The sequence below is a fragment of the Molossus molossus genome, unplaced genomic scaffold (assembly GCF_014108415.1).
Source record: "Molossus molossus isolate mMolMol1 unplaced genomic scaffold, mMolMol1.p scaffold_m16_p_10, whole genome shotgun sequence".
Lineage (NCBI taxonomy): Eukaryota > Metazoa > Chordata > Mammalia > Chiroptera > Molossidae > Molossus > Molossus molossus.
Window position 1 is genome coordinate 67549360 of NW_023425345.1, and position 13490 is coordinate 67562849.

Sequence of the window (13490 nt, forward strand, 5' to 3'; positions counted from 1 at the left end):
TCTCAAGCGTTCAGAATGGAAGCAAGAAGTCAACAGAGCAACTGCAGACTTGTCCATCAAAGTGAGGGTTTAATGAAGACATTTTCATTCCCACACAAGTTCCAAAAATTTACCTTACAGGCAAGGGGTGATGTGTAACACTATAACAAGAATAATCAAGAAGGAAGAAAACATGGGACGACAGGAAACAGGAGACCCAACCCAGGAAAGAGACAAAGGCTCCAGGATGACAGGGAGGCTCCCCCGATGACAGCTGTGCACCAGGAACAGCGCAACCCGTGTAGACTGGAGCGTGCAGCACAAGCAACACTTGTACCAAGGGCGGTCAACAGACGGTGCTTCGGCTGTCGGACCACTTCTCACAGGAGGACAGAGTGCCCAGAACAGCGGGTCCAGACTCCCGCTGTGCTTATCTCATGATGTGCTGATGAAGTGCCTGCTCTCCCTTCCCCTTCCCCTTCACATCCACAAAAATATTCTGCTTTGACCTACTTCTGAGAGCAAGAGCAAGGTCATGGTGAGCTCTGAATCAAAAATAAAAAGCAGGCCACTCCCCCAGCCTCGCTGATCATTCAGCAACTAGCCCTGGCAGATGCCACAGACTCACTGATAACCTTGCCCCTGGCTCTCCCAGAAGGGGGTCCCTGTGCATTCTCAGGGGAACCCAACCACAGACTGTGTGGCCCAGAGACTGTTTATCTTTTCAAAGCTTTTATATAACAGAGAGGACATTACCCTTTCCTTACACAACTAGGCTTGGGCTTGCTACTCAGTTTTTCAAAACTATATGTTGCTTAGAAATAAATATACTCAGGAGATGGGAGAACTATAGAGAAGAACAAGGGAATAATGAACATATGTGGGAGATTTCAACCAGGGAGGTGCCCACAGGGACTTCTAACGTGACAGTAATACTTATTATTCAATCTTGATAGGTAGATATCCACATACTTAGATCTTTGTTTAATTTGTTGTTGTGGTGGTGGTGGTGGTGGTTAATCCTCACTCAAGGCTATTTTTTCCATTGATTTTTAGAGAGAGTGAAAGGGAGGGAGGGGGAGAGAGAGAAACATCGAAACGTCTGAGTGAGAGAGACACATCCATTGGTTGCCTCCTGCACACAACCTTACTGGGGCCAGGGATCTAACTTGCAACCCAGGTAAGTGCCCTTGACCGGGAATTGAACTTGAAACCCTTCTGTGTGAGGACTGATGCTCTGTGCTATCCACTGAGCCACACCAGACAGGGCTATTTAATTATTTTTAAAAATAGATATACATGTATTAGAATACTTTTCTTTATGACAATACATTCTATAATAAAAAATATTTTAAGTAGCAAGTGAATACCTGTTTATATCAGTGAAATTGTTTTAATAACTTAAAACACTAAAGGAACGCCCAAATATTATGCCCATAAATGTAAAAAGTTATGCAAAATGGGAAAATTCTACATAATTTCCCAAAGCTACTATAAGAAGACATAAAAAATACAAATAACCCTGTAATTATTTTGTCTAAAATTGAATCCATAATTTAAAACCTTCCTACAAAGAACGCGTCAGACCCAAATGTTTTGCCAGTAAATTCAACAAAACACGAAACACAATCCCTTCCACGGAACAAAAAAGGAGGACACACTCTCTAACTCCCTTTATGAGACTCCCAAGTCCTGACAAGAGCTTTACAAGAAAGGTTAATCTTATTCATAATACAGCCATAAAAGTCATAAACAAATATTAGCAGACCAAATCCAGATTACATAAATATATGTATTTAGGATTTGTCCAGGTATGCAAAGATGTTTTAACATTCAATAATATATATATATATAAAATTCAACATATTATTCAAATACAAGCAATAAAGCATATGATAAAAATTCATCACCTTAGCAAACTGGACAAGAGAAATTTATTAATTTGATAAAGGATTTCTACAGAAAACTTTTAGGAAGTATTGTATTTAATGGTAAAACAGTGAAAGAGAAAACTTTCCCTCTTAGGTTGAACATAAAACAAAAATATCATTATCCCATTGTCATGACTTCTATTCAACCTTATATAAGAGATCCTAACCAGTGCGCAGGACAAGAAAAAGAAATTAAAGAATGATGAAGAAACCCAGCTCTGGCCAGTGTGGATCAGTTGGAATGTCATTCTGTGGACCGGAAGGTCTCAGGCATAATTCCCGGTCAGGGCACATACCTAGGTTTTGAGTTCAATCCCCGCTCAGGGTGAATACAGGGAGGCAATCAATTGATGTATCTGTCTCTCTCTCACATGGATGTTTCTCTCTTTCTCTTTCCCTCTCTCTCTCTCTCTTCCTCCCTCTCTAAAATCAATTTTTAAAAAAGAAATCTGTCCGGCCAGTATGGCTCAGTGGTTGAGAATCGACCCACACACAAAGAGGTCGCCGGTTCAATTCCTGGTCAGAACACATGCCCAGGTTGTGGGCCTGATCCCAGTGGGGGGTATGCAGAAGGAGGCCAGTCAATATTCTCTCTCATCGATGTTTCTATCTCTCTCTCCCTCTCCCTTCCTCTCTCTCTAAAATTAATAAAGAAAAAAAATTTTTTCAAAAAAAGAAATCTATAAATCCATAAAACAGAGTATTCACAGATGATAAAGATTATATATTCAGAAACATACAAAATAACTTACAGATAAATTTTTAGAATCAGAAAAGAAAAAGTAAGCTCACTGGATATAAGGTCAATATGCAAAAGCAACCATATTTCTATGTACTAGAAAAAAACTGAAAATTAATTTCTAAAAAGACACCAATTTAAAAGAGCATCAAGAAATCTCAACTAAGGAATAAATCTAGTAAAATATATATATATATATGTAAGACTGCTACATAGAAAACTGTAAAATATATTCAAATATATTTTATAACACCATATTTATAGATTGGAAGACCCAACATTGTAAAGATGTCAGTTCTCCTCCCAGTGAGCCAAAAGAATCCTGAAGAAGAACAAGGCATAAGAACCTAAACCAGCCCTGGCCGGTTTGGGTCAGCGGTTAGAGCGTCAGCCTGCGGTCCAGAGAGACCTGGGTTCAGTTCCCGCTAAGGGTGTGTACCCCGGTTGCAGTTTGTCCCCGGGCCTGGTTGATCGGTTGGCGGCCACTTGATGTGTCCCTTTCACATCGATGTTTCTCTCTCTCTCTCTCTTTCTCTCTCTCTCTCTCTCTCTCCCCCCCTCCCTCCCTCCCACTCTATCTGAACAAAAAATGGGAAAATGTCCTCGGGTGAGAATAAAAAGAAAACCTAAACCAACAGCCTGGCCAGTGTGGCTCAGTGGATTGAGCCCCCTCCCATGGACTGAGAGGTCCTGGTTCTATTCCTGGTCAGGGCACAGGCCCGGTTGCCACTCAATTCCCAGTAGGGGGCGTGCAGGAGGCAGCTGATCCATCTTTCTCACACTGATGTTTCTATCTCTCTCTCTAAAAAACCAATCAATAAAAATTTTTTAAAAAAGAACCTACACCAACAGATATTAGGAGCTATTAAAAAGTGCAATAAGTAAGACTGTGTTGTATGGACTCAGGATAGGCAAATAAGACAAAACAGAATAAAAGCCCAAAAAGAGACCCAGACACACTGAACACCTGACTATAAAATAATGGCACCACAAAGCAGCGATAAAAGGGTGGTCTCTTCAATAAACAGGGCTGGGTCAATTACATATCCATGTGGACAAAATGAAATAGGACTCCTATTTCATATCACACAAACATAATGAATCAATTCCACGTGAATCTAGACCTAGATATGAAAACAAAATAACTAAGCTTCTAGAAAATAATGTGGGAGGAATTCTTCATGTGTTTGGTATTTTTTAAAAAGATTTCCATGCCCTGGCCAGTTTGGCTCAGTGGTTGAGCGTCAGCCTGCGGACCAGAGAATCCCAGGTTCGGTTCCCGCTAGGGGCACACATAAAAAAAAAAAAAAGATTTCTTTAACAGGATAGAAAAAGTGCCAGCCATAAAGGCAGGACTGCCTACATAATTTGTGGGATCCCCTTGTTCAAAAATTAAGAACTTCAAGAAAGCAACAGCAGAGCTTTAAACCAAGGGTGGGGCCTACTGAGCCTGGGTCCCTATGTGACTACACAGCCCACGTGCCCATGAAGTCAGCCCTGCAATAAGCTAAAAGACTAATAAATTGAACTACATAAAAACTAAGAACTGTTGTTTATTAAATGTCACTTTTTTTGGTTGTTGTTAATCCTCACCCAAGGATACTTTTTTCCATTGATCTTTTAGAGAGAGCAGGACAGGAGGGAGAGAGAGAGAGGAGAGAGAGAGAGAGAGAAACATCCATATGAGAGAGACACATCGGTTGGTTGCCTCCTATATGGCCCCAGTGGATCAAACCTAACCTGCAACCCAGGTACATGCCCTTGACCAGAATCAAACCCGAGACCCTTTGGTTCGAGGGCCAACACTAACCACTGAGTCAAACTGGCCAGGGTTAAATGTCACTATTAAGAGAGTAAAAATGAAAGCCAAAAAAACACGAGTAGGTATTTGCAGCACATATATTTAATAAAAACTCATATTCAGAATATATAAACCTAAAACTCTGTATTATGTCCTATGCACGTTACAAATTTCTTATTGTTCCATTCTTTTTACAATAATATTACAGAAGTACCAATCTAATTGCTAAGAAAAAGTAGAACCCTCTTAAGTCACAATTTATGGTAGAAAGAGTGGACTTTTGAGACATCTATCTTCAAATTCCATCTCAACCACTTGTCATCTGTGCCTTTAGCAAATTAAACTTTCTGAATCTCAGTTCCTTACACAATATGCCTAAAGACACATACCTTTTAGAATTGCTATGAGAGATAAAACCAACATATTGGCAGAAAGCATGTACGTAATGAATGGTTACAGCCACTGCCATTCTTATTTATTGATTTTATTATTTATGTTAAACCAGCTATACCATGATTACCCTTAGATGAACAGTTGAATGTAAAGGGAAAATTTGCTCTTCTATAAGGCAAATATTGCTCCTGCTCTTCTTACTCCCACCTCAGTTTTAAAATAAAGGGAGTCTATCATAAGGCTTGGTGTAGGAAACCATAAAGTCTAAGCAGTTACATCAACTATGTTACAAATAAAAATAATCTAGTCATTTTTGGTTCATAATCCACACTTATGATTCTTATTTCAAAATTATTATATCCCTTTGGTTTACCAACAGGAAATAACTTATTTTAATAAATATTAAAATAGTTTTACTCCACAGCATGTTATAGAAGGTGGAAAGTCACCTATAGAAAGAAATATAAGCACTGAATCCATGTGGAAAAAACAAAGGTTATCTGGACTTTTGCATATTAAATACAAACAAGTCAACATGTATGTTGTATTTGAATGCATCCTAATCACGACTAAAATGAAAGTTCAGCATGACAGAAAAATTTCAGTTCTTCAGAACTCTAATTAAATGTATTTATTATTAGTTGACCTTGAGGAAAAAGGCAAAAAGCTCAACTACTAGAATCAGGCATTTGGTCACAAAGCATCTAACCTCTGGAGATGTAAAAGAGATTAAAAAAAAAAACATTTAGTCAAATTTCTAACACTGTCTATTCTACATCATAAAACAGTATCATATGATGAAAACAATCACTTTGATGTACTGTTATTTCTTAACTCGACAAAAAACATTCTGTTCCATGTTATAGTCTTATTACCAAAGTGAGACTTCAACTCCCAAGGAAAAGAACCATTAACCCCATATTGTCTGAAATGCAAACCCTATCTAGAATTAAAGAGACAAACCCTAAAATACATGGGAAGTGTGCATTTACCAATATACAAATTAAATTATGAGCTGTGGACACATTTTTCTAAAAAGATATAAATGCCGGTCCTTTCATCAGGCAAGTAAGTTCAAATTCTAAATGATTATCAGCCCTGGTAATTATTAGCCCATGATCCTGTTCGAGCCTGACATTCTCCTCTGTCTCCTGACACTGGCCCCATCCCCACTTATGCTTTCCACACATCCGAACTCCATGCGTTTACTACTTTGTGCTTTTAACTTCTGGTACAAGCAACAGCAATGAGTAGGTGAAAAGACAAAAATCAAAATCAGGGTATCTTAAAATAAAAGAGGAAAATAATAACACTTTAACTGGGCACTTGTGAATCAATCAAAAACTATCAAATACATATAATGCATGTCAATTTTGTAAGAAATAGTTACAGATATCTATATACATATAGATGTATATCTTATATCCTCCTTCTCTAGCTATTTCAGATAAGGGCTGACTCAGAAAACTCTATTCAAAAACAGTCTACTCAACCACAGTCCTGCTTCTTGTATGGACCATTGTCATTATGATGATCGGGCAGCACTGTATTTAATACACATAGGTTGAAACCTTCTTCAGTAAGCAGGAATAACTTGGAAATAATAAACAGTGATACAATAAAAGAGAAGGAAGAAAACAGCACTTTCTTTTAATAATAAACTTAAGAATAGAATTTAAGCCATTAATGTTAATCTGAAACTAACCAAACTCTGAAAATTGTTTTATGAAAAGAAACACATCTTATTTGGAATTCAAAAAAAAAAAAAACTCTAGGAGGTGTCACTTTATACATAAAATGTGACAGAGTAAAGGAGCATGAAAAGGCAACTTTCACATGCACCTAAGAAGCTGCAAAACACTTCATTGTTGCCTATATTTACCATACCTGAACATACTGTTCTGCCATGCTGCATGTTAATAAAGAATACAAAACAAAAATAGGGAAATGTTAGCAGAATAAAACATAAAGCTACTGCAAGGAGAATTATAAAATTAATTCACAAGCATTTATCTAGTATTTGGCATGCAATCGTGATTTAAGTATTTTTAACTCAATTAACAAACCATGTATCTTAGTTACGACTGGATTATCTACTAAATGGATTTAATTTGTTAAAATATTTTGTCCTTTTCAGATTTCAGAGCAAGTTGTAAGATCCTCTTACAAGAGTCCCCTTCTTTTAAATCAATTTTTAATTCACTGATTAAGCACAAAGAGAATAAGAAAACAAAGATATGCCTCTTAGGTTGTATCTATTTGATGCTGTTTTTAAAATAAAGATTTCAGTCATTATTTAGCATCATGTTAAAATAACCAATGTCACAGTGAGGTGCTACTGCAAATCTAGAATAAAACTAAGTGTATAACCTCAGACCCATAACATACATTTTACCTGAAAAATTAGGAAGCTGTACGAATTATTCATAGTTCTTAGTTCTGAGGGGATATGTTTCCATTTAAAGCTTTTCAACAGATTCCAAAATACAATGACCACTGACTCACTCACTACCATTCCAGTCACATAGGGCAAAAGGGCTCACCCCTGCAGCACTTACTTCTCTTCTGTGACACGGCCTGCAAGCACGCAGTCACAATATCGCAGTTCCTCTGGACTTTATGCAGAAGCCTATCTTTCTGCTTCAGCTGCCGAAGCAACTTCGCCGACTGAATGCCAATTCTGTACTTAAGCTCTCGAAGGATCGTCTTCAGTTCATTAGTGTCTATTGGAAAAGAACATTTAAAATAGAACAATAAACACCCTGAGAGGAATGCAAATGCCAACATGATACTAATCATAAGACAAATGATCTAGAATATCCACTTAAGCTGAGTAATTCTGGGTTCTCACCCAGGACTACATGTATCTATTCAGTTAAGATATTCTGCTCAAATAACTCACTCATCCATTTCCTGCCCTGTCCATGAGATTAAGACTATAACATAAATTTTACCTTTCTGTAATATATAAGCAAGACTCTTAACCTTTAGCATATTTAGCTCTGGTTAAGAATTTGCCTTTCATTGCTTAAAAACCGGCATGTACATTTTGTATCATTAATGTGTTTAGAGGCTAAGCTGCAAGAAAAGAATATTTTTGAGTCTGTCACATCAATGATGAACCTAACAGCTGATAACAAATGTTTTGAAAGTGCTCACCTTTGTAAATAATGAGTCAAAAGTAAATAACACTACCGTATTTTCCAATGCAGATAAATGTGAAAATACTGGTTTTGTTTTAAATTCCAATAGCTGGAATAGTAAGTACAATATCTCATCTCAGAAGTAATTTTTTTTAATATGTAGAAAATACATTTCCTTTAAATAAATTAATTAAAAATAATTCTACATTCATAAAGCTAATATCCTCAACAGCAGTTTTCTACAAGTGAAAAAATACTTGGGAATCAGAAATGTCAAAAACCCTTATGTGAATGACCGTTACAGTTTGGGAATTTTGTTTGTCACTCCTGATATCACCGTTAGTGGGCACAGTGTGACCTGCCAGGCAGGCAAGGGTTCCGCTCAGCTGGGATTGGGCAGGCAGGCCCTCATTAGAGGTCCTGTGTGGGGTCTGCATCTATTCATGTTGAAAACAATCTGGAGAAACTAGAGAGGATCAGAAGAGAAGAGAAGAGATGTTCAAAAGTAAGAAAAATACTTCAGCGGTCAAAGGCAGTGACCTTTTTGAGTCTGTATAAGAGAAGTGCAGGGGTTCGCTTTAGCCGCTGTCATAGCTGACCACATCATTAGGAAAATGCCACGTGACCCTGAGTGAACTTCCCTTGGACCAACCAACTCTCCATGTGATCTTAGGCACGGCAATGCTCAAAGTCTCAAATTATGCTTACAATACTAAATTATTCTGAGAAACAAATATGAATTAATATAAATAGCACTAAAATAAGAGTAAGGAATGTCTATGAAGAAGAGAACAAACACCAGTTATTTCTCTCCCCTTGAGTTCAAACACAGTGGGATGTAATGGGAAATAAGAGCTCGCTTAGGTAAATGAAATTATTTGGATTCTAAAGATGATTAAGTATGAGCTACCAGAGGAGATCAGAGGCTCTTCACTCCTAGATTCCTTCAGACAGAGCAAATATCCTCTTTGAATGTTTAAAAAATTTCCTTCTAGGGGTAGGAATATCATCATCTTCATTTAAATTATACGTTCTTCTACAAGAGAGTCATTTTCAGCGACTCTTAAGGTACCTACAGCTCTGTGGGTCTCCGAATTATACATATTGTTCAATACAGGAAAAATCTTCAGAGTTGAGTTTGGAAATCTACATCATTATTTGCTGGCATATAAGCATCCTGAAGGCAGGGACAAACTATTCTATGTCTTTGCATGCCCCACAGCATCAGCTATTGCTCCTGAAACAGTGTTACATAAATAGGAAAAATGAGACCATCAAATGACACACAGTGGACAATTTTCTCTCTAAAGAATCCCAGTATATATTATTATTTAATTATTATTATATCTAACATTTATTGAGCACTGTACACACATTAACTGATAATAATTCTCACTACAGCCCTCTAAGGTAGGTATTATTATTATCCCTACTTATAAGTTTGAGAAATGAAACAGAGAGGTTAAATAGCTTGCCTGAGTTCACACAGTTAGTGAGGAACAGTGTCAGGGTATCAACTCAAGTGTTCTGTCTCCCAAGTTTACCCCTTAATGAAGAGAGTGTAGATTTCCTGAGAAACCATTTTAGTGCCTCAAATAAATAAATAGAGGACCTACACAAGCTAAATATGTAAAAACAGATGCGATATTGATGCTACAGCAAAATCCCTAACAGAAAGGAGAATTAATACACAGGTTATCTGCAATATATGAGACTCCTACTATGTGTTTTATTAAGAGAAATGTTTTTTCCCCTAAAAAAAAAGGTAACCTAATAAACTGTGAAATTAAGCAGACAGCTGTTTCTATGACCTGATTCTTTTTTCTTAGTACTCTAATGATGTTTATTGATTAAGGGGTTGGGAGAGGGGCTATTATAATATGGTATCTTGTTCATCCTAACAGGGTTGACTGCAAGAAAAGATGAACAAGCAGCTAACCAGGCAATAAGACTGAAACTTAAGCAAAGCAGACTTTTATAGGTCTTATGAATGATTACTAGAGTAGTCACTTGTTGGAAGTCTACTTGCAAAGCTGTACTGTTACTCTCTTTCAAAATTATTTTGCCAAATTTCCTCTTCTGAAACGAATTTACTAATCCTCCAAATGTGCTCAGTAATGAAAAGTGAACAGCCTTGTAAAAACAGAAAACCAAATCATAATTCCTCAAAGTTGATTTTGTTGGATTTTGAAAGAACTATTGCCTACGGAACTCTAGGCATAAACAGACGCTCTGAGAACAGCCAAATAATCATATAAAATGAAATAGCACAACTCCAGCAGAGTCCGGGGCAGTGGGGAGGAAGGTGGAAGTCATTTGTAACAATCAGCTGGGAAAAAAATCTGCACTAGGAAGCCAAAAGCGGAAGCTGAAAGCTGTTTACATAGATTTGAGAAAGCAGACAGATTTATTCCTTTTCTGGTTAGTTTTGTTTTGTTTTCTAGCAACAGCTAGTCTGATTTTTAAATTAGAGGAGACAGGATATCATTCTATAGTATGCATTCTCTCCTTCCCCTCTCCCTTGGTAATTTGTAGCACAAGGACATTAATTCAAGAAATGCTGTGGTTTAGCATGTTTTCCACCCCTCACTTCATTTTGTAAATTGAGGTCTTTTTAAAAAGACAACTGCAATAATTGTGTTAGCGCCTGAAAAGCAAGGTACTTATGAACAATTGAGGGGGAAATATCTCAATTAGGACACAGCATCAGAATCTTATAACAAAAGCAACACCAAATCAGTCTCTCCCCCTGAAAACCAAGGCCATTCATTTTCAGATGGCCTCTCCAACCGAAGGTGCCGGCCAACAGTTAAACCCTGTGATAATGCCAACACTCCAGGGCCCCTCCACTGACAAAAATGTCCACCTAGTGAGCTTCTTGAGACCAGACTTTCCGGCAGAAATGGGATGCACACGTCCTGCTTAGAGGCCGCACTACAGTATGGAATTACTCTGCCTCACTGGTTAAACACTATTAAAGTGGTGTGGCCAGGAAGGCGGATTATTTAAATTGGGGAAAAAAAAAAAAAAAAGCCCCAGGCGCCTCTCCTCTCCCAGCGCCCTCTAGGTCACCTCGCATAGGTTTATCAGAAACTCCAAACCCGTCGGACAGCTGTTCCGGCGAAATTGGAACCCGGACTGCCTCTCCCCGTCGACACACACACACACGCGCGCGCGCGCACGCACATGCGCACACACACGCACACGCGGGGCGTGGAGACCCGCCGCTCCCGCTCCATCGGCGATGCTCCACTCGACGGCTCGAAGGGGACGGGGTGAGAGAGACAGTAAGAACGTCTAGTCATGGATCCGTGACACCGTGCACCCCGGCGACAGATCAGAGACACCCCAATGTCTGTGCGCGTGACCCTTCGGCCCGGGTGCGCCCAGGGCAGCGCGGGGCCGGGCCGGCTCGGGGCGCTCCCCGCGCGGGCTGCCGCCGCCCTCACCTTTCTGCCGCAGGTACTGCCTCTGGTGCCGCTGGCTCGGCCGCTCCCGCAGCTCCTGCAGCACCCGGGAGTCGCCGGCGCCGCCGCGCCCGCCCAGGACCACGTCGGAGCCCGAGGCCTCGGTGGAGCTGTCGAGGCTGTCGCTGCGCCGCTGGCGGCCCCCCGGCCCTCGGCCCCCGCCGGGCGCCTCCTCCTCCTCGGTGCAGCTGTACAGCTCGGTGAGCAGCCCGCTCACCAGGGACGCCGTGCGGCTCGTCCGGCCGCCCCGCGGCTCGCCGGGCTCCGCGTCCTCCGGGTCCTCCGCGTCCTCCTCGCCTTCCCAGGAATCCCTGGAGCCCCGCGGCAGCCCCGCCGAGGGCGTCCCCTGCGAGGACGGAGCCCGCGGCACTCTAGGAACCGCTTCCTCCACGACGTCCTCCGGCCTGGCCTCGGGCTCCGGGCTGCGGATCCGGCCCCCGCCTGCGGGAAGGACCTCCATAGCCGCAGGCGTGGCGCGGCGCCCCGCTCCCGCCGCTCCCGCCCGGCCAGTTCCGGGAGGAGGCGCGGCCCCGCCCCCGCGGGGTGCCCTCGGCCGGGCGCCACGCCAGCGGGCTCCGGATCCCCGAGGCGTCTGACTCCCCCGGGCCAGCATCCGAGTCGCCGCCCCGCGGCTCCGAGCCCGGTGGCCACGCCGCTGGACTACCTGGGGACACCTGCAGTCGGTGAGGCCCGACTTCGGCCCGAGGGGGAAGGGCGCTCTGGCCGCTGCCACCTTCACTTTTAAACACGTGATTTAACTCAAAAAGAGAGCGACTCCTGCATCCCATTCAGCCACCAGCTATAAATGCTGCCCGAGAGGGTCGTTAACGCCAATCCACAGGCAGAGGCCAGGCGCTCCCTTCTTCGCATCCTGGGGGCACGATGCCCAGCCCTTCTCACCTTCCCACCGGCTCCGGGCGCCTCTCAAGGTGTTCTTAGTTTAGCTTCTGACAATGACCTTTCGGAAGCCCTGGCATATACTTGAGATTTAATAACGCCGTGAACTTTTTCCTCCCGTGGAAAAAAAAATACTGGAGTAAGGTCAACTAATTCCCTGCCATAAGACCTAACAGAATGGGGTTTAATAAATGCCCATGAGTTGACCAAACTAATAATAAATTGATGTCGCGGATTCTGACAGTAAGCAAAGGTTTAGACGGTACCCGAGGAGATGCATGTTTACGGTAGTCCTTGATAGAAGAACTCTGAGGTACCCTCCACTGTAGATATTTTCGCAAATTTAGTAATTGTCTGCGTTTTTTAGTGCTTTTGTGTGCTGGGCACTGTTTTTTTTTTAAATGGAGCCAGGGGCACTATCTCATTTTAACCCTATAAGGCATGTAAGTACTTTTTTTTTTTTCATTGAGGTACAGTTTACATATAACATTATATTAATTCCAGGTGTACAATATAATAATTCAATATTTGTATATAGTGTGAAATAATCATAATAATAAATTAACATCCCATCATTATGCATAGTTACAAAAGAAAGTACTTTTTTTTTTTAAATCCTCACCGAGGATATTTTTCCATTTATTTTCCGATAGAGTGGAGGAGAAAGAGAGAGAGAGAGAGAAACACCAATGTGAGAGACACATGGATTGGCTGCCACCCGCACGACCGACCAGGGCCGGGGACAAACTGCAACCGAAGTACGTGCCCTTAGCGGGAACCGAACCCGGGTCTCTCCAGACCGCAGGCCGACACTCTAACCGCTGAGCCAAACCGGCCAGGGCCCTGCTATATTTCTAAAAGAAGCAACCTTGCACCTAGTGAACAATGGTGGTGCTTGACGTTTGTTCAGCACACTTTTGACTTTTCAAGGCACTTTCATAATAGCGCCTTGACTACAGGTAGAAGAAGCCTGGTACCCGCTGGCACCACCACAATGCATGTAAATATAGAGTGAGAACAATAGGACCCTTTTGGGAATTGGAGTTAATATAAGGAAAGTAGAAGTTATATAACTTTTCCTTAGGTATCCATAATTTAAAAGTATACTAGAAATATTATTTTATTATAACTATCAACTAC

At 41.2% G+C, this 13490-nt stretch overlaps 1 protein-coding gene across 1 annotated transcript in view; it reads right to left on the bottom strand.

Annotated features, from left to right (window-relative positions):
* The window catches only part of TBC1D30 (TBC1 domain family member 30), an 80009-nt gene extending 68873 nt beyond the window's left edge, over positions 1 to 11136 (bottom strand). Inside the window, exons 1-2 of the mRNA XM_036252210.1 lie at positions 11059 to 11136; positions 7402 to 7566 (exon numbers count right to left, since the gene is read on the bottom strand). Of these exons, the coding sequence (XP_036108103.1) occupies positions 7402 to 7566; positions 11059 to 11065 (172 nt within the window). The 5' untranslated portion in view covers positions 11066 to 11136. The remainder of the gene's footprint in view (positions 1 to 7401; positions 7567 to 11058) is intronic.
* Between the last annotated feature and the right edge of the window lie 2354 nt (positions 11137 to 13490).